The sequence below is a fragment of the Ranitomeya imitator genome, chromosome 2 (genome assembly GCF_032444005.1).
Source record: "Ranitomeya imitator isolate aRanImi1 chromosome 2, aRanImi1.pri, whole genome shotgun sequence".
Taxonomy (NCBI): domain Eukaryota; kingdom Metazoa; phylum Chordata; class Amphibia; order Anura; family Dendrobatidae; genus Ranitomeya; species Ranitomeya imitator.
Window position 1 is genome coordinate 263,613,745 of NC_091283.1, and position 23,061 is coordinate 263,636,805.

The window sequence follows — 23,061 nt, forward strand, 5'->3', positions numbered from 1 at the left end:
CTTGGGTTTTATTTTTTCTCCCTCGTCTATAGAAATGGATCCTGTTAAGGTCCAGGCTATTCATGACTGGATCCAACCCACATCTGTGAAGGGTCTTCAAAAATTTTTGGGCTTTGCTAATTTCTATCGCCGTTTCATTGCCAACTTTTCCAGTGTGGTTAAGCCCCTTACTGATTTGACGAAGAAAGGCGCTGATGTGACAAATTGGTCCTCTAAGGCTGTTGAGGCCTTTCAGGAGCTTAAGCGCCGATTTACTTCTGCCCCTGTGTTGCGTCAACCGGATGTTTCTCTTCCTTTTCAGGTTGAGGTCGACGCTTCTGAGATTGGGGCAGGGGCCGTTTTGTCTCAGAGGGAGTCTGATGGTTCTTTGATGAAACCATGTGCTTTTTTTTCCAGAAAGTTTTCAGCTGCGGAACACAATTATGATGTCGGCAATCGGGAGTTGTTGGCTATGAAGTGGGCGTTTGAGGAGTGGCGACATTGGCTTGAGGGAGTTAAACACCGTGTTGTGGTCCTGACCGATCATAAGAATCTGATTTACCTCGAGTCGGCCAAGCGGCTGAATCCTAGACAGGCTCGATAGTTCCTGTTTTTCTCCCGTTTTGATTTCGTGGTCTCGTATCTTCCGGGATCTAAGAATGTTAAGGCTGATGCCCTCTCTAGGAGTTTTTCGCCTGATTCTCCTGGAGTCCTTGAGCCGGTTGGCATTCTTAAGGAGGGGGTGATTCTTTCTGCTATCTCCCCTGATTTGCGGCGGGTGCTTCAGGAATTTCAGGCTGATAGGCCTGACCGCTGTCCAGTAGGGAAGCTGTTTGTTCCTGATAGATGGACAAGTAAAGTAATTTCTGAAGTTCATTGTTCAGTGTTGGCTGGTCATCCTGGGATTTTTGGTACCAGAGATTTGGTTGCTAGGTCCTTTTGGTGGCCTTCCTTGTAGCGCGATGTGCGTGCTTTTGTGCAGTCCTGTGGGACTTGCGCCCGGGCCAAGCCTTGCTGTTCCCGCGCTAGTGGGTTGCTTTTGCCTTTGCCGGTCCCTGAAAGGCCCTGGACGCATATTTCCATGGATTTTATTTCGGATCTTCCTGTTTCCCAGAAGATGTCTGTTATCTGGGTTGTTTGTGACCGGTTCTCTAAAATGGTCCATCTGGTACCTCTGCCTAAGTTGCCTTCCTCCTCAGATCTGGTTCCATTATTTTTTCAGCATGTGGTTCGTTTGCATGGCATTCCCGGAGAATATTGTGTCTGACAGTAGTTCTCAGTTTGTCTCTAGATTTTGGCGGGCCTTTTGTGCTAGGATGGGCATTGATTTGTCTTTTTCTTCGGCGTTTCATCCTCAGACTAATGGCCAAACTGAGCAAACTAATCAGACCTTGGAGACCTATTCGAGATGCTTTGTGTCTGCTGATCAGGATGATTGGGTGTCTTTCTTGCCGTTGGCCGAGTTTGCCCTTAATAATAGGGCTAGTTCGGCTACTTTGGTTTCACCTTTCTTTTGTAATTTTGGTTTTCATCCTCTTTTTTCTTCTGGGCAGGTTGAGCCTTCTGATTGTCCTGGTGTTGATTCTGTGGTGGACAGGCTGCAGCAGATTTGGACTCATGTGGTGGACAATTTGACGTTGTCTCAGGTAAGGGCTCAACGTTTTGCTAACCGCCGTCGGTGTGTTGGTCCCCGGCTTCGTGTGGGGGATTTGGTTTGGTTGTCTTCTCGTCATGTTCCTATGAAGGTTTCTTCTCCTAAATTTAAGCCTCGGTTTATTGGTCCTTATAAAATTTCTGAAATTATTACTCCGGTGTCTTTTCGTTTGGCTCTTCCTGCCTCTTTTTCCATTCATAATGTTTTCCATAGATCTTTGTTGCGGAGATATGTGGTGCCCGTTGTTCCCTCGGTTGACCCTCCTGCCCCGGTGTTGGTTCAGGGAGAGTTGGAATATGAGGTTGAGAAGATTTTGGATTCTCGTTTTTCGAGGCGGAGGCTTCAGTATCTTATCAAGTGGAAGGGTTATGGCCAGGAGGATAATTCTTGGGTTGTTGCCTCCGATGTCCATGCCACCGATTTGGTTCGTGCTTTTCACTTGGCTCGTCCTGATCGGCCTGGGGGCTCTGGTGAGGGTTCGGTGACCCCTCCTCAAGGGGGGGTACTGTTGTGAATTCCGCTCTTGGGCTCCCTCCGGTGGTTGTAAGTGGCACTTTTGTGAGTTCTGCTCTTGGGCTCCCTCTTGTGGTTTCTAGTGGTATGGCTGCTCCTTGGAGTTAGCTGTCTTCAGCTGCTTCCACCTGATCGTCGTTTCTGCTCAGCTATTTAAGCCTGGCTTTTCCTTCAGCTTGTGCCACTTGTAAATGGTTTCTGGTTGGATTCACATCTCTTTGGATTTCCCTGTTATCCTGACCAGTTCAGCTAAGCTAAGTTCTTGCTTGCGCTTTTCTGTCCACAGATTGTGGACTTATCCGTTCTGTGTTTTATATGTTTGTCCAGCTTATCAGTATGAATTAATTCTGTCTTGATGGAAGCTCTGGGAAGCAGATTTACCCTCCACACCTTTAGTCAGGTGTGGAGTTTTTAGTAAACTCTGCGTAGATTTTTGTAGTGTTTTATACTGACCGCACAGTATTCCATTCTGTCCTATCTATCTAGCTAGACTGGCCTCCTGTGCTCATTCTGGTTTCATTCTGTGTATGTCTTTTCCCTCTCCACTCACAGTCATTATTTGTGGGGGGCTAATCTATCCTTTGGGGATTTTCTCTTAGGCAAGATAGTTTTCCTGCTTCTATCTTTAGGGGTAGTTAGCTCTTAGGCTGTGTCGAGATGTCTAGGGAGTGACAGGTACATCCCACGGCTACTTCTAGTGTGGTGTTGAGCTTAGGGACTGCGGTCAGTACAGATACCACTTCCTTCAGAGCTCGTTCCATGTTGCTCCTAAACCACCGCATCATAACAGCAATATACTATGAGGCTGGACAATATACTACGTGGCTGGGCAATATACTACATCACTGGGCAATATACTACGTCGCTGGGCAATATACTACGTCGCTGGGCAATATACTACGTGGCTGGGCAATATACTACGTGGCTGGGCAATATACTACGTGGCTGGGCAATATACTACGTGGCTGGGCAATATACTACGTGGCTGGGCAATATACTACGTGGCTGGGCAATATACTACGTGGCTGGGCAATATACTACGTGGCTGGGCAATATACTACGTAACTGTGCAATATACTACGTGGCTGGGCAATATACTACGTGGCTGGGCAATATACTACGTGGCTGGGCAATATACTACGTGGCTGGGCAATATACTACGTGACTGGGCAATATACTACGTGGACATGCATATTCTAGAATACCCGATGCGTTAGAATCAGGCCACCATCTAGTATACTTCATAAGTTTATAAACCACTCCAGTGTCAGGAATACATAGTATGTGACAATACAGTATATACCGCTCAGGGAACACTTAACTGCTCCTGATACAATTTCCATATTCATACTAAATAATGGCACAGATCTTCCAGACATTATGGTTGCACACATCCCTAGTCTTTATAACGATATTACACTCATTCCTTGACAGACCGCAGCATGGCCATTAGTTAGAAGCTGCTATTGATCTTTGGAGCAGGTAAGTTTTCCCTGAGTGGTATATATTGGGCCATCTGAAAACTGAGTTTAGTCCAGGACAATTTGTCTGCACTACTAATTAACAGCTCTTACATTACCAAACTAGGGCAGTCCCTATAGGAGAAAAACACAAGAATTATACTATATTGTCCCATACTATCTATTCCAGACACTGGAGTGGCTTATAAACTTACAAAGTATATAGTTTGAGGTCTGGGATCTGCCAATATGTGGCTGGATTTCTGACTGTTTCGGATAACATGATACATGACTTTAGGTTTTTTTTTGTCTAGTCTCGCTTGGCTATAGGTCAATATTAAATAGTCTCCTGATGAGTCGCCTTTGGTGAGGACGATGAAACCCGTAGAAATGAGATGCTTGGAGAGTGAGTGTGTATACGTCACCTCACCCTATGTACTGAACTGTGGGATACATGTTTTTTCTATTAGTCACCTACTAACTAACCTTCAGGGGAGTAAATTATGGGCATAGTTTTACATTTGGAATTTATAAAGTTTAGTTTTATCCTTTTGTCAGCAAACATGAGGAATGACAAGAGACAACCCATTTAAGAAGATTAAATTTTGGTTAAAACTATTCCAACATTATGAACATAAAAAAGGATTCTCCCTTATGTGACGTCTCTGATGTTTATTAACAGTTGATTTCCAAGTAAAATATTTCCCACATTAAGAAAATGAAAAAGGCTTCTCCTCTGTGTGACTGCACTGATGTCTAACAAGAAGCGGTTTCCATTTAAAATATTTCCCACATTCTGAACATGAAAAAGGCTTCTCTCCTGTGTGGGTTCTTTGGTGTGTAACAAGACTCCCTATCTGGTTAAAACATTTCCCACATTCTGAACAGGAAAAAGGCTTCTCCCCTGTGTGAGTTCTATGGTGACTAACAAGATGCCCTTTCTGGTTAAAACATTTCCCACATTCTGAACAGGAAAAAGGCTTCTCCCCTGTGTGGGTTCTTTGGTGTGTAACTAGACTCCCTTTGTGGGTAAAACATTTCCCACATTCTGGACATGAAAAAGGGTTCTCCTCTGTGTGAGTTATTTGGTGTCTAACAAGATTCTCTTTGTGGGTAAAACATTTCCCACATTCTGGACATAAAAAAGGCTTCTCCCCTGTGTGAGTTCTCTGGTGACTAACAAAAGTCCCTTTCTGGTTAAAACATTTCCCACATTCTGAACAGGAAAAAGGCTTCTCCCCTGTGTGGGTTCTTTGATGGATATCAAGATCTATTTTCCATTTAAAACATATCTTACATTCTGAACATGAAAAAGGCTTTTCCCCTGTGTGAGTTCTACGGTGGTTAACCAAATCTGATTTCTGGCTAAAACATTTCCCACATTCTGAACAGGAAAAAGGCTTCTCCCCTGTGTGGGTTCTTTGATGTTTATCAAGATTCCATTTGTAGGTAAAACATTTCCCACATTCTGAACATGAAAAAGGCTTCTCCCCCGTGTGAGTTCTTTGGTGTCTAACAAGAACCTTCTTGATGGTAAAACATTTCCCACATTCCGAACAAGAAAAAGGCTTCTCACCTGTGTGAGTTATCTGGTGCTTAACACAATTTGATTTATGGCTAAAACATTTTCCACATTCTGAACATGAAAAAGGCTTCTCCCCTGTGTGAATTCTCTGGTGGCTATCAAAGTGTGATTTCTGTTTAAAACATTTCCCACATTCTGAACATGAAAATGACTTCTTTGCTTTAGGAGCAGTTTGTTTTTTAATGCCTCGTTTGTGACTTTGATTTTCCTTAGTCGTCAGTAATGAAGCAGAAGATGAGGCCTCTTTCATAGGATCAGATGACAGATCTTTGCTGTGAATGGATGATGATATATCTGGAGTAACAGCAATCACTTCAGTTGTATTGTGTAGGATCTCAAAATCATCAGATTTAAAAACTGAAGATGTCATCTGTCCCTCTGATCTCCTGGTACAGTCATCTGCTAAGATAAAAACATTTTTTAATAAAATATCCTTGAGTTTTATGTTATTGAACATTTCTACTTAAACTGTCCATAAAAATGGCAAGCTATGTAAAAAAAAATATTTATCAAGATAATGACAGTTCAGACTAATAGAAAACCTTGTTGGATGAACCAGTAGTGTGTGGTGTTCAACTGTTCATTCTGCCTCCCAAATATCGAATAAAAAGAAACCAATCAATGTTATGTAGGTGAAAATAATGCCAATTCTCATCTCACAAAAAACAAGTCCCCACTCATGTCCATCATCTGTCAATGAAAAAACAGAGGTTCCCACACTATTAGTGGCTCAAAGGCTGTTGAAAAGCAACAGTTTCCATAAACCAATCCAGCAAAATCCGCTCACACTTCTGAGTCTTGCAGTGTGCTCAAACAACATTTAGGATCTCTGTATTTAGCAATATTATAGTGAGAAGAATCCACTTAATTTCCGGTGTGTGTCTCATGGAGCACAATCTGGGCACTATGTGCTGGGTAATAAAATGGCAAATTGTAATTTTCACTCTCCAACATCCACTGCTCATCGGAACCCGACGTACCTTGTAACGAGGGGATTCCGGAGCACAACGCTTCCTGTGACCCCTGACCTCATCGAGCCCTGATTGGTTAAGGTGCTGATGACGTCAGCATCACACTAGCCAATGACACAAATCACTAGGAAAGTTTGTTATAGCAACAAACTTTCCCGGGCGATCTACCTCATAAAAACGCTGTTTCTCCTCAGATCTCCTGTCAGTAAGAGATTAGAGGACAAACAGTATTACAGTACAAGAGCTGCTGGCAACAGCTGTGAGTCAGCGATCTTGTTATAAAGTAAAAAAAAAACAGACAAGGCAGGCTAGGGTTAGTGTTGGGGCTAAAGTTAGGGTTGCTGTTAGAGTAAAGTTAACTTTACTCTAAAGGTACCTTCACACATAACGATATCGTTAACGATATCGTTGCTTTTTGTGACGTAGCAACGATATCGTTAAGGAAATCGTTCTGTGTGACAGCGACCAACGATCAGGCCCCTGCTGGGAGATCGTTGGTCGCTGAGGAAAGTCCAGAACTTTATTTCGTCGCTGGACTCCCTGCAGACATCGCTGGATCGGCGTGTGTGACACCGATCCAGCGATGTCTTCACTGGTAACCAGGGTAAACATCGGGTTACTAAACGCAGGGCCGCGCTTAGTAACCCGATGTTTACCCTGGTTACCAGCGTAAAAGTAAAAAAAACAAACACTACATACTTACCTACCGCTGTCTGTCCCCAGCGCTCTGCTTCTCTGCACTCCTCCTGCACTGGCTGTGAGCGTCGGTCAGCCGGAAAGCAGAGCGGTGACGTCACCGCTCTGCTTTCCGGCTGCTGTGCTCACAGTCAGTGCAGGAGGAGTGCAGAGAAGCAGAGCGCCGGGGACAGACAGCGGTAGGTAAGTATGTAGTGTTTGTTTTTTTTACTTTTACGCTGGTAACCAGGGTAAACATCGGGTTACTAAGCACGGCCCTGCACTTAGTAACCCGATGTTTACCCTGGTTACCCGGGGACCTCGTCATCGTTGGTCGCTGGAGAGCTGTCTGTGTGACAGCTCTCCAGCGACCAAACAGCGACGCTGCAGCGATCGACATCGTTGTCGGTATTGCTGCAGCGTCGCTGAGTGTGAAGGTACCTTTAGGCTAAAGTTAGGGTTTATTCTAAAGTTAGGGTTAGGCTAAAGAATTAGGCTTTTCTCAATTGTCTTCCAATAATTTGGTCATGTCAGTCACATCAGAGTTTTCTATTCCCGGAAAAAGAAAAATGAATAAAATGACACGTCAGTATTATAGCCGGGAGGAGGCTTATGCTCTTTTATGTTCTGACAGTGAAGAAAGTGCAGTGTCAGATGGCGATGTGGATTTCGAGGGCTTTATTAGCAGTGACAACACATTTCAAAAACCTGACCTGCACATCCAAACATAGACTGAGTGTGAACAGGTGCTGAACCCAGAGTCGCCAACTCGTATATAGTTAAATAAATAGGGCAGCACACTGCAGCGCCAAAACATGCAAACTTGAAAAAACGAAATTTGAACTGCATTACTGCACTAGAAATATGAAAAATGAGAGCTTTTAGCGCACAAAAATGGCCAATTTTATGTGTACCTCGTAGCCACGTTAAGGCATCTCTCTTATACGAGGTCCTACGCTTGACCTACCTCACTGAGAATAAACGTCTCCATCTGAATGGGTACATGTAAAAACCTCTTCTTGGACTCAAATTCTCTCTCTATGTGGAGGGGTATTGGACCTACTATAATTAAAACACCTGAAGCTAGGAGGCGGGGAGTGCACGATCAGAAGGCTAGAGAATACATTTCAAAAACCTGACCTGCACATCCAAACATAGACTGAGTGTGAACAGGTGCTGAACCCAGAGTCGCCAACTCGTATATAGTTAAATAAATAGGGCGGCACACTGCAGCGCCAAAACATGCAAACTTGAAAAAACGAAATTTGAACTGCATTACTGCACTAGAAATATGAAAAATGAGAGCTTTTAGCGCACAAAAATGGCCAATTTTATGTGTACCTCGTAGCCACGTTAAGGCATCTCTCTTATACGAGGTCCTACGCTTGACCTACCTCACTGAGAATAAACGTCTCCATCTGAATGGGTACATGTAAAAACCTCTTCTTGGACTCAAATTCTCTCTCTATGTGGAGGGGTATTGGACCTACTATAATATTAGCAGTGACAGTGATAGCTCAGAAATGAGCAGTGATTCTGGTCCATCCTCGCACACAAGGACCAGTACAACAACAAGGACAAATAGCGCTTCTGGAGAAATGTCTCCAACTCAGGGAACAATGCCCAGTACTAGCGCTGCCCCTAGTGCTCGTGAATTGGCGCAAACCAATGTCCAAGGGGCTTTGCCTCTTGATGTAGTATTTCCCAGATGGGAGGCTTCGGATTCGGCTACTCCAGTCATCCCTAATTTTAATGCCATTCCTGGTATAAATGTGGAGGTGGAAAATTTTGGACCAGCTAATTTTTTTAATTTGTTTCTGACAGATAATCTTTATTTTTTTTTAATAAAGCTAGATAGCTTGCTAGAGCATACTGTCCTACAAACAATTATATGGGCAGCACGGTGGCGCAGTGGTTAGCACTGCAGCCTTGCAGCGCTGGAGTCCTGGGTTCTAATCCCACCCAGGACAACATCTGCAAAGAGTTTGTATGTTCTCTCCGTGTTTGCGTGGGTTTCCTCCGGGCACTCCGGTTTCCTCCCACATTCCAAAGACATACTGATAGGGATTCTAGATTGTGAGCCCCATCAGGGACAGTGATTATAATGTGTGCAGAACTGTAAAGCGCTGCGGAATATGTTAGCGCTATATAAAAAAAAAATAAAGAAAAGAAAGAAAAAAAGATTATATATGTGTCCCAATTCATCAGGCAGAATCCATTATCCTATTATGCTAGGTCAAATTTATGGACACCAACTAATGTCCTAGAAATTAAAAGAAATTTAGGATTTACATTTGCAATGGGGCTTGTTAAAAAAAAGCGGGCATTTGGTCCTATTGGTCCAACTGCCCTGTTCAAGCCAATGTTTTCTGCTGTTCTTCCTAGGACACATTATGAAATGCTCATGAGATTTCGGCATTTTATTGACAATAGTCAATGCCTGCCATATGGGGGGTGTGGACCTTGTAGACCAGGTTCTACAGCCATACCAGGTATCAAGAAAATCATATACCTGGTATAAAAAGTTAGTCATTTATTTATTTGTTTCAGGTGGCCTCATATAATTCTTTTGAGTTATACAAAAAAGCCGGAAATGCAGATACTTTCTTTGATTATCAGGAAAAGGTTATTGAAATTCTTGTTTTTGAAAATGTTGTCTCCGCCAATCCTTTAGACTCTGAAGATGTCAGAAGACTCACTGAGCGACATTATATTGCACTCATTCAAGCAACTGAAACAAGAAACAACCTCCAGAGATGTCGTGTATGTTCCAAGAGAGGAATGAGGCATGATACCCGCTATTATTGCCCACAATGCCCATCATTGCCGGCCTTATGCCTCCATGACTGATTTATAATCTTCCACACAGAACCACGTTTTTAAACTGTTTTGACATTCAAGCATTTGGTTTATTTAGTGACAGACACATCTGAGTAGAGCGGATAACAATTTCCGGGGGTAGGTGGGGGGATGTCTCCAGAGACACAAGCTGGGCACATTATATTGGGCACTACAATGACATTTTTGTAATTTTTGCTCTAAAACTTCCACTAGAAACTGGAAATCATCCGTGTAGTAAACATGGTCACTATATCCAAAGATGAATTCCCTGAGGGGTGTCATTTCCAAAACGGGGTCACTTCAGGAGTGATTCGGTTGTTCTGGCACTTTGCGGCTCTCCAAAGTGCCATAACAGCAGAATCCCCCCGAAGTGACCCCATTTTGGAAATGACACCCCTCTGTGAATTCATCTATGGGTGTAGTGACCATTTACCTATCTACCTATTTTCCAATGTAAGATCTGGGGTTAAAACAACATTTTAGTGGTAAAAATTTAATTATTACTTCTTCACTGCCCAATGGTGTAATTTTCTATGGAACAGCTGTGGTGTCAGTATGCTCACTGCACCACTAGAAGAAATCATTCAGGGAGGTATTTTGTAAAATGCAGTCGCTTTTGGGGGCTTATGCTGTTCTGGCACCTCAGGGGCTCTGACAATGTGACATGTCACCCACAAACAATTCCAGCAAAATCTGTTCTCCAATATGACGCTCCTTCCCTTCCAAGATCTGCCACGCAGGGTATCGGCGTGCTCAGGAAAAATTGCACAACAAATTGCATGGAGCAATTTCTCCTGTTACCCTTACAAAAATGCAAAATATGGAGCTAAAAAGATTGATTTGTGAAAAATTTTATTTCAACGGCTCTACATTATAAACTTCTGTGAAAAACCTCTGGGTTCATGGTGCTCAATACACATCCAGATAAGTTCCGCAATGGGTCAAGTTTCCAAAATGGTGTCACTTGTGGGGTGTTTCCACTGTTTAGGCACATCAGGGGCTCTCCAAACGCGACATGGCAAACGCTAATTATTCCAACATATTTTACATTAAAAAAGTCACATGGCGCACCTTCCCTTCAGATCCCTGCCGTGCGCCCAAACAGTAGATTTCCCCCAAATATGCGGTATCTGCGTGCTCAGGAGAAATTGCAAAACAAACGGTATAGTCCATTTTCTCCTGTTACCCTTATGAAAGTAAAAAAAATTGGGTCTAAAGGAAATTTTTTGTGAAAGAAAACTAAATGTTTATTTTTCCTTCCACTTTCTATTCATTCCTGTGAAGCACCAGAAGGGTTAATAAACTTCTTGAATGTGGTTTTGAGCACCTTGAGGGGTACAGTTTTTAGAATGGTGTCACTTTTGAGTATTTTCTGTCATATTGACCCCTCAAACTCACTTCAACTGTGATGTGGTCCCTAAAAAAATGGTTTAGTAAATTTTTTTGTTAAAATGAGAAATTGCTAATCAACTTTTAACCCTTATAACTTCCTAACAAAATAAAATTGTTTCCAAAATTGTGCTGATGTAAAGTAGACATTTTGGAAATGTTATTTATTAGCTGTTTTGTGTGATATGACTCCCTGATTTAAGAGCATGAAATATTTAAATTTTGAAAAGTGCAAAATTTTCGCCAAATTTCCTTTTTTTAACAAATAAATGAAGTTCTATCAGAGAAATTTTATCACTATCATAAACTACAATATGTCACAAGAAAACATCTCAGAATCACCAGGATTCGTTGAATCGTTTTAGAGTTGTGACACTGGTCAGAATTGAAAAAATTGGCCCGGTCACGAAGGCAAAAACAGGCTCTAGCGCCAAAGGGTTAATATTTTGTTGCACAACCTTTAGAGGCAATCACTGCAATCAAACGATTCCTGTAACTGTCAATGAGACTTCTGCACCTCTCGACAGGTATTTTGGCCACTCCTCAAGAGCAAACTGCTCCAGTTGTCTCGTGTTTGAAGGTTGCCTTTTCCAGACGGCATGTTTCAGCTCTTTCCAAAGATGCTCAATAGGATTTAGGTCAGGGCTCATAGAAGGCCACTTTAGACTAGTCCAATGTTTCCCTCTTAGCCATTCATGGGTGATTTTAGCTGTGTGTTTTGGGTCATTATCCTTTTGCAAGACCTATGACCTGCGACTGAGACCAAGCTTTCTGACACTGGGCAGCACATTTCTCTCTAGAATCCCTTGATAGTCTTAGGATTTCATTGTACCCTGCACAGATTCTAGACACCCTGTGACAGATGCAGCAAAGTAGCCCCAGAACATAACAGAGCCTCCTCCATGTTTCTCTGTAGGGACAGTGTTCTTGTCTTGATATGCTTCATTTTTCCGTCTGTGAACATAGAGCTGATGTGCCTTGCCAAAAAGTTCCATTTTTGCCTCATCTATCCATAGGACATTCTCCCAGATGCGTTGTGGCTTGTCAACATGTAGTATGGCAAATTCCAATCTGGCTTTTTTATGATTTTTTTTCAACAATGGTGTCCTCCTTGGTTGTCTCACATGAAGTCCACTTTGGCTCATACAACGACAGATGGTGCGATCTGACACTGATGTTCCTTGAGCTTGAAGTTCACCTTTAATCTGTTTAGAAGTTTTTCTGGGCTCTTTTGTTACTATTCTTATTATCCATCTTTTTGATTTGTCATCAATTTTCCTCCTACGGCCACGTCCAGGGAGGTTCTCTACAGTCCCATGGATCTTACATTTCTGAATAATAAGTGCAACTGTAGTCACAGGAATATCAAGCTGCTTGGAGATGTCTTATAACTTTTACCTTTAACATGTTTGTCTATAATTTTTTCTAATCTCCCGAGAAAACTCTTTCCTTTGCTTCTTCTGGTCCATGTTGAGTGTGATACACACCAGGTCACACATCACCACAGGGACGCTAGCACACCACACCTGTAGCACGGACTGGGAGCGCTCCCCCTTCCCTGATCCTCATTCTCTCTGCATTAACGCCAATTGCTCTACTCTGGAGCCTGCTTTACACAATTATCTGTCCCGTAAATGCGGGTTACCTTCCACTTTTATTTCTACAAGTGAGGTTTGACAAAGGCCCACAGCGGGGCCGAAACATTACCTCAGCATCTCTATATTATTGTGGTGACCTCAGCTTCAGTATATCACTGTGGTGAAAATAATAAATTTCTCCTTTGCATTTGAAAAAACTACAAAAATTTGAGTGCGGCTGTTTCTTACTTATTTGTGATTCTACGGGATGTCATCCAGGTTCAGCCTGCACTTACCCGCATTGACCTGAGTGCACGCCATTGCTATCTCTATTGCATTGCGGCAATGACCGGAGATGACGTAGAAGTCTCGCGAGACCGCTACATTATCACGTGTTATTGCCGCAATGCATCCTTGGGACTTGAGCGGCGCGCGAGGAGCGCGAAAGGCCTGGGCTCGATCCGGGGGCCGTCGGAGGGTGAGTGTATAACTATTTTTTCTTTAATTCTTTTTTTTTTTTAACAGGGATATGGTGCCCACATTGCTATATACTACGTGGGTTGTTATATACTACGTCGGCTGTGTAATATACTATGTGGGCTGTGCTATATACTACGTGGGCTGTGCAATATACTACATGGGCTGTGCAATATAATACGTGGCTGTGCAATATACTACGTGGCTGTGTTATATACAGCGTGGCCTATGTTATATAATGCGTGGGTTGCTATATACTGCATGGGCTGTGTAATATACCAAGTGGCTGTGCTATATACTGCGTCGGCTGTGTTATATACTACGTGGGCTGTGCTATATACTACGTGGGCTGTAATATACTATGTGGCTGTGCTATATAATATGTGGGCTGTGCAATATGCGTGGCTGTGCAATATACTACGTGGACCATGCAATATACTACGTGGGCTGTGCAATATACTACGTAGGCTGTGTTATGCTACTTGGCTGTGCTGTATACTATGTGGCTGTGCTATATACTACGTGGGCTGTGTTATACACTACGTTGGCTGTGCTATATACTACATGGCTGTGCAATATGCTACATGGGTTGTGTAATATACTACGTGGCTGTGTAATATACTGCGTGGGCTGTTATATACTATGTGGCTGTGCAATATACTACGTGGGCAGTATTACGCTACTTGGCTGTGCTATATACTACGTGGCTGTGCTATATACTACGTGGGCTGTGTTATACACTATGTGGGCTATGTTATACACTACGTGGGCTGTGTTATATTCTGCGTTGGCTGTTATATACTACGTGAGCTGTGTTATATGCTATGTGACTGTTATATGCTATGTGGGCTGTTATATACTACGCTGCTGTGCTATTTACTACGTGGCTGTGCTATATAGTCCGTGGGCTGTGCTATATACTGCATGGGCTGTGTTATATACTATGTGTGCTGTGCTATATACTACGTGGCTGTGCTATATACTACATGGCTGTGCTATATACTACGTGGGCTGTTATATACTACGTGGATGTGCTATATACTACGTGGGCTGTGTTATATGCTATGTGAGCTGGTATATGCTACGTCGGCTGTGCTATATACTACGTGGCCGGCCACAAACAATCAGCGACAGTCGCAGTCCGGCCGCGAATTGGCGCGGGATTTGAACCACGCTTCGCTAATTGGTCGCGCCCGGCCAGCCTAATCCTGTGTATTCATTGTATTATTCTAAAATCTTCATAAATAGACTACATAGATATTCAAGAATACCCGATGCATTAGAATCGGGCCACCATCTAGTTAATTTATAAAATTGAATCACTTTATGAAGATTTCTACTCTTATGGTTTTCTGTCATTTAGTCATATTAGGGCTTCTGCATATGGTGTGTCCAATCTCATCTGGGATCTGTTCCTGCTGTCCAGCTGGAGTAATCTGCTCCCTACTTCAGCCAATAGGAAAGTACCACACCCTACTAAAGCTCTAAGCACATGGCCAGAATCTGCCAGAAACAGCGTTGTTCTCCTCTGGTTCAGTCCTCTGTGCTCAGCTTGTGTATTTGTTTACTGTGTGACCGTGGCCCGTTTACTGACTACTCTTGTGTCTTCTGATTCTGTATTCTGTCCTTCTGGTTCTGACCCAGCTACCTGACTATTCTTCTTGCCATCTAATACCACAGAATCGCAGGTAACACCATGGTCCAAGCATAGGGGTCCCAGTGTAAGTCCAGATCCATGTAATGGTGTTAAGGGGCGATGAGCAAGGCAATCCTTGGGTTATGGAAAGCAGAGAAGATAGTGCCAAGCATGTTCATGGTGGAGATCTTTTGAGCTGCCAGTTGACCACGAACAGTGCTCCCAATACATTGTGTCTGCAAACTATTCCAGCTAGATCTGCATTCAAACAGCTAAATGGCGCTTCTTTCCTTCTGAACACGGCCATGTGCCCAGAGAGTAGTGTACAATCGTATGTAGGGTATTGTGAGAAGATGGAAAATAATTTGTAAGATCCATTTGTTTTCTATTATCCTTTGTGAATAATTCCAAAGTTATCACCACATAAAGTGACACACGTCAGATTGTAAAAGTGGGGCTGGATTAAGAACACAAAACTGGCTGCAGGAAGAGGATAAATCAGAGGATTCTGGACACTACTGTAATCACAAACTGACTATAGACAATAACATCTACTGAAATGCTCAAACTGAACAGTCTCCATCAGTAATAAATGAGCAGCTAGTGGTGAAAGCTCTCTGGGGTAATTAGAGCACGGGGCTCGGTGACTTCATAATCTATTAAACATAACTGTGTATAATAGTGCAGAGCGGAGATGTCTTAAAGGGAACCTGTCAACAGGATTGTGCTCAGTGACTACAGACACTGTCAGGTCGGTGCCGTTATACTGATTACACCGATACCTGGTGATGAAATCCGTCTTGTCGTTGTTGTTTAATCTGTATTTGTAGGTTTCAGTTAATAAGATTCTCATGCTCTGGGGCGGGGCTGTGGGCGGGGCTTTATGTGGTGCTCTGGGGCGGGGCTGTGGGCGGGGCTTTATGTGGTGCTCTGAAAAAAAAATTACATCCAGCAAAATGTCACCGGTGATGGCGGCGCCTGCGTAGTAGCATCTAAAATTAAGAGATATCGTAGATGCTACTGGACAGGCGCCGCTGGTGACATTTTGCTCGATGTATTTTTTTTCTAAGCCTCCCAATAGCCACAATATTATAGGCATTATCAACAATAATATCAACACTATTATATGCATTATGTAAAAATGGGGTCATTACAAAAACCCACTCAACTAACCAGGGCACAAAAACTGATGAATATCAATAACCACAAAAGAGAATCCAGTATAGCGTGCCAATATTAAAACGTACACCCTTTAGAGAAGAGAGATTCATCCGATAAGATCTCAGGGTTCTAGGAAGCCAACAGCATCATTACCCTCCGCTTTCTCTTACAGGCCCATCATCATATTTTTCTTCAAGTGATTTTCTATCTTGTCAGCACATTCTACGTACGCTGTCATTTGGCTTTATAGTTTACAGATCTGGGCAGGTAACAGCGTCTCCTAAACCCAGGGGGTAGGTGGATCTACCAGGTTGTAAGTTCTATAGAAAAGGGCTTTCAATGCCCAAAGTCATTTGAACAGTTTTGGGTGCAGGAGAATGTTGTTGTCTAGAGACAAAATGGTGATCATGGTAATACGGCCGGACTACACCACCGATAAAGCAGCCACAGCCGGTGATGAGAAGAATCTGTGACTTCTCTGCATTTAGTGGTCACTACTCACCTGGGTAGCCATATGTGGGAATCTCCTCTTTACACCGCTCATCCCCCCTCACATATGTCTCTGTAGTATTAATATGGGTCAGATCTTCACCCTGAAACAAATATTGTAAAAGTCACCGACAGATGGAGAAGTCCCATCTATGATCAGCTCTAATCCTGCCATCTCCACCGTTCTCATTACACAAGTATAAAACATATAATGCTGGTGGATAAAACAAGACTGAGCACAAGACCTTCACCGGCGTCTACACATGATAGGGGAGATCTCCTGACACCTTCTCTCCATCTACCTGATGATCCTGAGGAGCATTGGGATCTTCTTGGTTACAGTCCTGTGGAAGAAGAGGACGGGGACATCTCTCTGGTGTTGTCCTCTTACTGGGTAGATCTGGAGGAAACACATACAGGGAGTGAATTCATTCTTTACATACAGATAATTATAGGCCGTGTGTATTTAGTTCTGTCTATTACCTGGAGATGTGAGGGGCTGGGAAACCTCCATTATGACGTTCTTGTACAGATCTCTGTGTCCTTCTAAATACTCCCACTCCTCCATGGAGAAATAGACAGAGACATCCTGACACCTTATAGGAACCTGACACATATAATGATACCGTCATCCCCCGATCCCTTCATAGTGTTACTGTATAATGTCCCAGCATTCTCAGCAGTGTCACCTCTCCAGTCAGCAGCTCAATCATCTTGTGGATGAGTTCTAGGATCTTCTGGTCATTGATGTCCTCATGGATCAGGGGGTGAGGTGGAGGCCCCGTGATTGGGCTCAGGGGTCTTCCCCATCCCTCAGACACAAGGTCCTGACAGCGATCACTAGAGGTCTTCTTCACCACTGTGTAATCCTGGTAATGGAGAGACACATTAATAAATCTCACTACAGACATTTCCAGAGTCCTCACCTCTCCAGTTCTGTCCATCTGTTATTCCCATAGATAAGAATGATGTAATGTGACGTCATCAGAATCTCTCACCTCTCCAGTAAGCCGGAAGAGGATCTCTAGGGTGAGGTGTAATATCCTCTCCGCCATCTTGTCTCTGTCCATATCCATCCTTGATGGGTAAATTAGGGAAATTTTCTTTTGTAGAAGATCTTCACTGAGAGGATCCGATATTGTAGAGACCTGAATGAGAAGATGAGCCGATGTAACATCATAAAAATCCATTGTAATATATGGGGGCACATTTTGGACATTACTAATATATGGGGACACATAGGGTAGAGTACTAATATATGGGGGCACACAGGTGACATTACTAATATATGGGAACACATAGGGGAGAGTACTAATATATGGGGCACATAGGGGACATTAGTAATACATGGGGAACATAGGGGACATTACTAACATGGGGACACAGGGGAGAATACTAATATATGGGGGCACAGAGGTGACATTACTAATATATGGGGACACATAGGGTAGAGTACTAATATATGGGGGCACGTAGGAGACATTACTAATATATGGGGGCACACAAGTGACATTACTAATATATGGGAACACATAGGGGATAGTACTAATATATGGGGGCACATAGGGAACATTAGTAATACATGGGGCACATAGGGGACATTACTAACATGGGACACAGGGGAGAGTACTAATATATGGGAGCACATTAGAGACATTACTAATATATGGGGACACAAAGGAGAATACTAATATATGGGGGCACATAGTAGCCCCCATAGTGCCAGTAGTAATATATGGGGGTACACAGGGGCCAGTAGTAATATATGGGGGCACACAGGGGCCAGGAGTAATATATGGGGGCACACAGGGGCCAGTACTAATATATGGGGACACACAGGGGACATTACTAATATATGGGGACACAGGGGAGAATACTAATATATGGGGGCACATAGGTGACATTACTAATATATGAGGGCACATAGGGGACATTACTAATATATTTGGGCACAAAGGTGACATTACTAATATATGGGGACACATAGGGGAGAACTAATATTTGGGGGCACACAGGGGACATTACTAATATATGGGGACACAGGGGAGAGTACTAATATATGGGAGAACATAGGGGACATTAATATATTGGGACACATAGGGGACATTACTAATATATGGGGGCATATAGGGGCCAGTAGTAATATATGGGGGTACACAGGGGCCAGTAGTAATATATGGGGGCACACAGGGGCCAGGAGTAATATATGGGGGCACACAGGGGCCAGTACTAATATATGGGGACACACAGGGGACATTACTAATATATGGGGGCACACAGGGGCCAGTAGTAATATATGGGGGCACACAGGGGCCAGCAGTGATATATGGCGCACACAGGGGCCAGTAGTAATATATGGGGTTGCACAGGGGCCAGTAGTAATATATGGGGGCACACAGGGGCCAGTAGTAATATATGGGGGCACACAGGGGCTAGTAGTAATATATGGGGGGCACACAGGGGCCAGTAGTAATATATGGGGGCACACAGGGGCCAGCAGTAATATATGGGGGCACACAGGGGCCAGTAGTAATATATGGACCATGAAATCAATGGTGCCATATAAATAATAATAATAATAGTAGTATATGGGCACTGGACTATGGGATGGAGGATAATCATTATAATTTGTTATAACTAACCACAGTTAGTTACTATGCCCGGGCAGTGCCGGGTCGGGCTCTTCAGCTAGTGTGTATATATATATATATATATATATAATATAATATATAATATAATATATTCAACAAAATCACACAAAAATCATCAATGGAAATCAAATTTATTAACCAATGGAGGCCTGAATTTGGAGCGATACTCAAAATCAAAGTGGAAAATCAAATTGCAGGCTGATCAAACTTCTGTGGAAATTCCTCAAAACAAGGAAATGATGCTCAGTAGTGTGTCTGGCCTCCACGTGCCTGTATGACCTCCCTACAATGCCTGGGCAGTCTCCTGATGCGGCGGATGATCGGACTGATCGCCTCCCAGACCTGGACTAAATCATCTGCCAATTTCTGTACAGTATGTGGTGCAACGTGACATTGGTGGATGGTGCGAGACATGATGTCCCAGATGTGTTCAATCTGATTCAGGTCTGGGGAACGGGCGGGCCAGTCCATAGCTTCAATGCTTTCATCTTGCAGGAACTGCTGACACACTCCAGCCACATGAAGTCTGGCATTGTCCTGCATTAGGAGGAACCCAGGGCCAACCGCACCAGCATATGGTCTCACAAGGAATCTGAGGATCTCATCTCGGGACCTAATGGCAGTCAGGCTACCCCTGGCAAGCACATGGAGGGCTGTGCGGCCCTGCAAAGAAATGCCACCCCACACCATTACTGATCCACTGCCAAAGCGGTCATGCTGAAGGATGTTGCAGGCAGCAGATCGCTCTCCACGGTGTCTCCAGACTCTGTCACGTGTGTCACATGTGCTCAGTGTGAACCTGTTTTCATCTGTGAAGAGCACAGGGCGCCAGTGGTGAATTTGCCAATCCTGGTGTTCTGTGGCAAATGCTGAGCATCCTGCACGTTGTTGGGCTGTGAGCACAACCCCCATCTGTGGACGTTGGGCACTCAGACCATCCTCATGGAGTCGGTTTCTAACCGTTTGTGTAGACACATGCACATTTGTGGCCTGCTGGAGGTCATTTTGCAGGGCTCTGGCAGTGCTCCACCTGTTCTTCCTTGGACAAAGGCTGAAGTAGCGGTTTTACTGTTGGGTTGTTGCCCTCCTATGGCCCCCTCCACGTCTCCTGGTGGACTGGCCTGTCTTCTGGTAGCACCTCCAGCCTCTGGACACTACGCTGACAGACACAGCAAACCTTCTTGCCACAGCTCACACTGATGTGCCATCCCAGATGAGCTGCACTACCTGAGCCACTTGTGTGGGCCGTAGAGTCCATCTACCATGAGTATGAAAGCACAACCACCATTCAAAAGTGACCAAAACATAAGCCAGAAAGCATTGGTACTGAGATATGGTCTGTGGTCCCCACCTGCAGAGTCACTCCTTTATTGAGGGGGTCTTGATAATTGCCAATAATTTCCATGTGTTGTCTAGTCCATTTGCACAACAGCATATGAAATTGATTTGTCAATCAGTCTTGCTTCCTAAGTGGACAGTTTGATTTCACAGAAGTTTGATTTACTTGGAGTTATATTCTGTTGTTTAAATGTTCCCTTTATTTCTTTGAGTATATACAGTACTGACCAAAAGTTTGGACACACTTTCTCATTTAAAGATTTTTCACACTGAAGGCATCAAAGCTATGAATTAACACATGTGAAACAACTGAAAATATGTCTTATATTCAAGGTTCTTCAAAGTAGCCACCTTTTGCTTTGATGACTGCTTTGCACACTCTTGGCATTCTCTTGATGAGCTTCAAGAGGTAGTTACCGGAAATGGTTTTCACTTCACAGGTGTGCACCAAAAAACAAAATATAGTAAGAATTAGTAAATCAAAGTACGTACATATAATCCCTTTAAAACTTCACATTTAATTTATACAATATAAAACCCAGACCCAGAATAAAAGAGCTTGGGTAGATACCATATATGATAAAGAAAAAAAAAATATATCACCAAATTAACCACCTATTAAGGTCCTAAATAAATCCTACTTCTCACACCTGCCTTGCTGTGGAGGTTGGCACCCCAAGAAACGATTTTTTGGCGCCCTCGCTCAACGCAGGCTATTCCTTTCTTCCCTACAATATCCCTCTCAATATAGGTGGGAAAACAATATACAGTACTTAAGAGCAGTGGTGAAGAAAGAAACAAACTATAAATAGATAGATAAATCACCATTTAGGCCTTAAAAGGCACCTTCAGATAGAGACCCTATAAAAAGGCCCAGTTCACCTGTAATACAGGTTGTGTCCTAACCTTTATGGGGGGACAGAGAGGAACTGTGAGGACCTTATTGGAAGCCTTAGGCAGTAAGGGACTACAACACCATTGCACATGAAGGAAGGCTTTGATCTCCACCTGGTAAGAGAGACTCCGGATTCGCTTCCAAGCTGGCCGGACCCTGCCTGTACCTGTTGTCTGGTGCCCTGGACTGCGGTTGCCTGAAGCCTTTAGTAAACCAGGTAAAGAGACAGCAAACCTGTGTCCTCGTTCTTCATTGCACCATTCACTATCTTCACCTATACATCAGGAGTCCGGGGGACCTACTTCACCTGTGGGAAGTCATACCATCTAGCTGCCATACCATCACCCCCAGAGGGGCCCTTTAAACAGCGTCGGTTCCTATTGACCGAGTACCTCAGTTGGCGTCACAAGCTTTAATCATAAAACCCCTAAAAGACTTTTCCTTTGATTAAAGGACCACTGTCACCCCCCTCCAGCCGTTATAAACTAAAAGAGCCACCTTGTGCAGCAGTAATGCTGCATTCTAACAAGGTGGCTCTTTTAGTTTTTGTTTCTGTTATTCCCACAATAAATGTATTTATAATTCTGCTGAAATACCTGTCTTTGTCCATGGAGGCGGGTCTGAAGCCTCCTCTTAGAAGCGCCCAACTGCCGTCACTCATCTCTTGTGTAGATTTTCGCCGCCCCCTCAGCGTTGTTATTGTGTGAATTCCGGTGCCTGCGCTCTGCTCTTCTGCCTTGCGCAGGCGCATAGAGCATTTGCCGTCCTAGCGTTGGTGCCGGGTTCCGTTCTGCGCCTGTGCGGGCAGTGCGGCCACCCTGTTACTGAATCCCCACCCCGCACTGTGTTATGCATTATGCACAGTGCGGGGCTGGGATTCCTGGGCATGCACACTGCGCTTCTCAGACGCTCCCCAGGTCCCCCGCCTTTCAGCGTTGCCGGAATATACAGGTATCCTTGCCGGCGTCTGGAACAGCCGCACAGAACAACGCTGGAAGGTGGGGGACCTGTGGAGCGTCTGACAAGTGCAGTGCGCATGCCAAGGAATCCCAGCCCCGCACTGTGCATACTGCATAACACAGTGCGGGGCGGGGATTCAGTAACAGGCTGGCCGCACTGACCGCACAGGCGCAGAAAGGAACCCGGCATCAGCGCTCGGACGGATAATGCTCTATGCGCCTGCGCAAGGCAGAAGAGCAGAGCGCAGGCGCCGGATTTCACACAATAACAGCGCTGAGGGGGCGGCGAAAATCAACCCAACAGATGACTGACGGCAGTTGGGCGCTTCTAAGAGGAGGCTTCAGACCCGCCTCCATGGACAAAGACAGGTATTTCAGCAGAATTATAAATACATTTATTGTGGCAATAACAGAAACAAAAACTAAAAGAGCCACCTTGTTAGAGTGCAGCATTACTGCTGCACAAGGTGGCTCTTTTAGTTTATAACGGCTGGAGGGGGGTGACAGTGGCCCTTTAAGCGCCCAGGGCCATGGACGGGGTCGCAACCACCGTGACATCCCTTTTAAGTACCGGACCCGGTACTGAGGACCCCACGGCCCTGGCGGGTGACTCAAAGACACAGCAAGAATAAAGTGAATTGAAAAAATTACATCAACTTATTTAATAATCTCAATTAAACCATACTTACGACCTCGCCTAATTCCACCAAAGCCCTCGATCTCCTGTACTAAAACTAAAATATAAAAACAACAATATACCATACCTGCCTGTCATTCTGTCCCACGCCGTGATCCATGTCTGGGGGAGAAA

The 23,061-nt window shown here is 44.0% G+C and overlaps 1 protein-coding gene across 1 annotated transcript in view; it reads right to left on the bottom strand.

Annotated features, from left to right (window-relative positions):
- Positions 1-4,195: 4,195 nt before the first annotated feature.
- The window catches only part of LOC138663017 (oocyte zinc finger protein XlCOF22-like), a 35,411-nt gene continuing 16,545 nt past the window's right edge, over positions 4,196-23,061 (bottom strand). The window contains exons 2-8 of the mRNA XM_069749066.1: positions 20,748-20,828; positions 17,406-17,555; positions 17,097-17,276; positions 16,891-17,014; positions 16,710-16,807; positions 16,421-16,511; positions 4,196-5,590 (exon numbers count right to left, since the gene is read on the bottom strand). Of these exons, the coding sequence (XP_069605167.1) occupies positions 4,317-5,590; positions 16,421-16,511; positions 16,710-16,807; positions 16,891-17,014; positions 17,097-17,276; positions 17,406-17,483 (1,845 nt within the window). The 5' untranslated portion in view covers positions 17,484-17,555; positions 20,748-20,828 and the 3' untranslated portion in view covers positions 4,196-4,316. The remainder of the gene's footprint in view (positions 5,591-16,420; positions 16,512-16,709; positions 16,808-16,890; positions 17,015-17,096; positions 17,277-17,405; positions 17,556-20,747; positions 20,829-23,061) is intronic.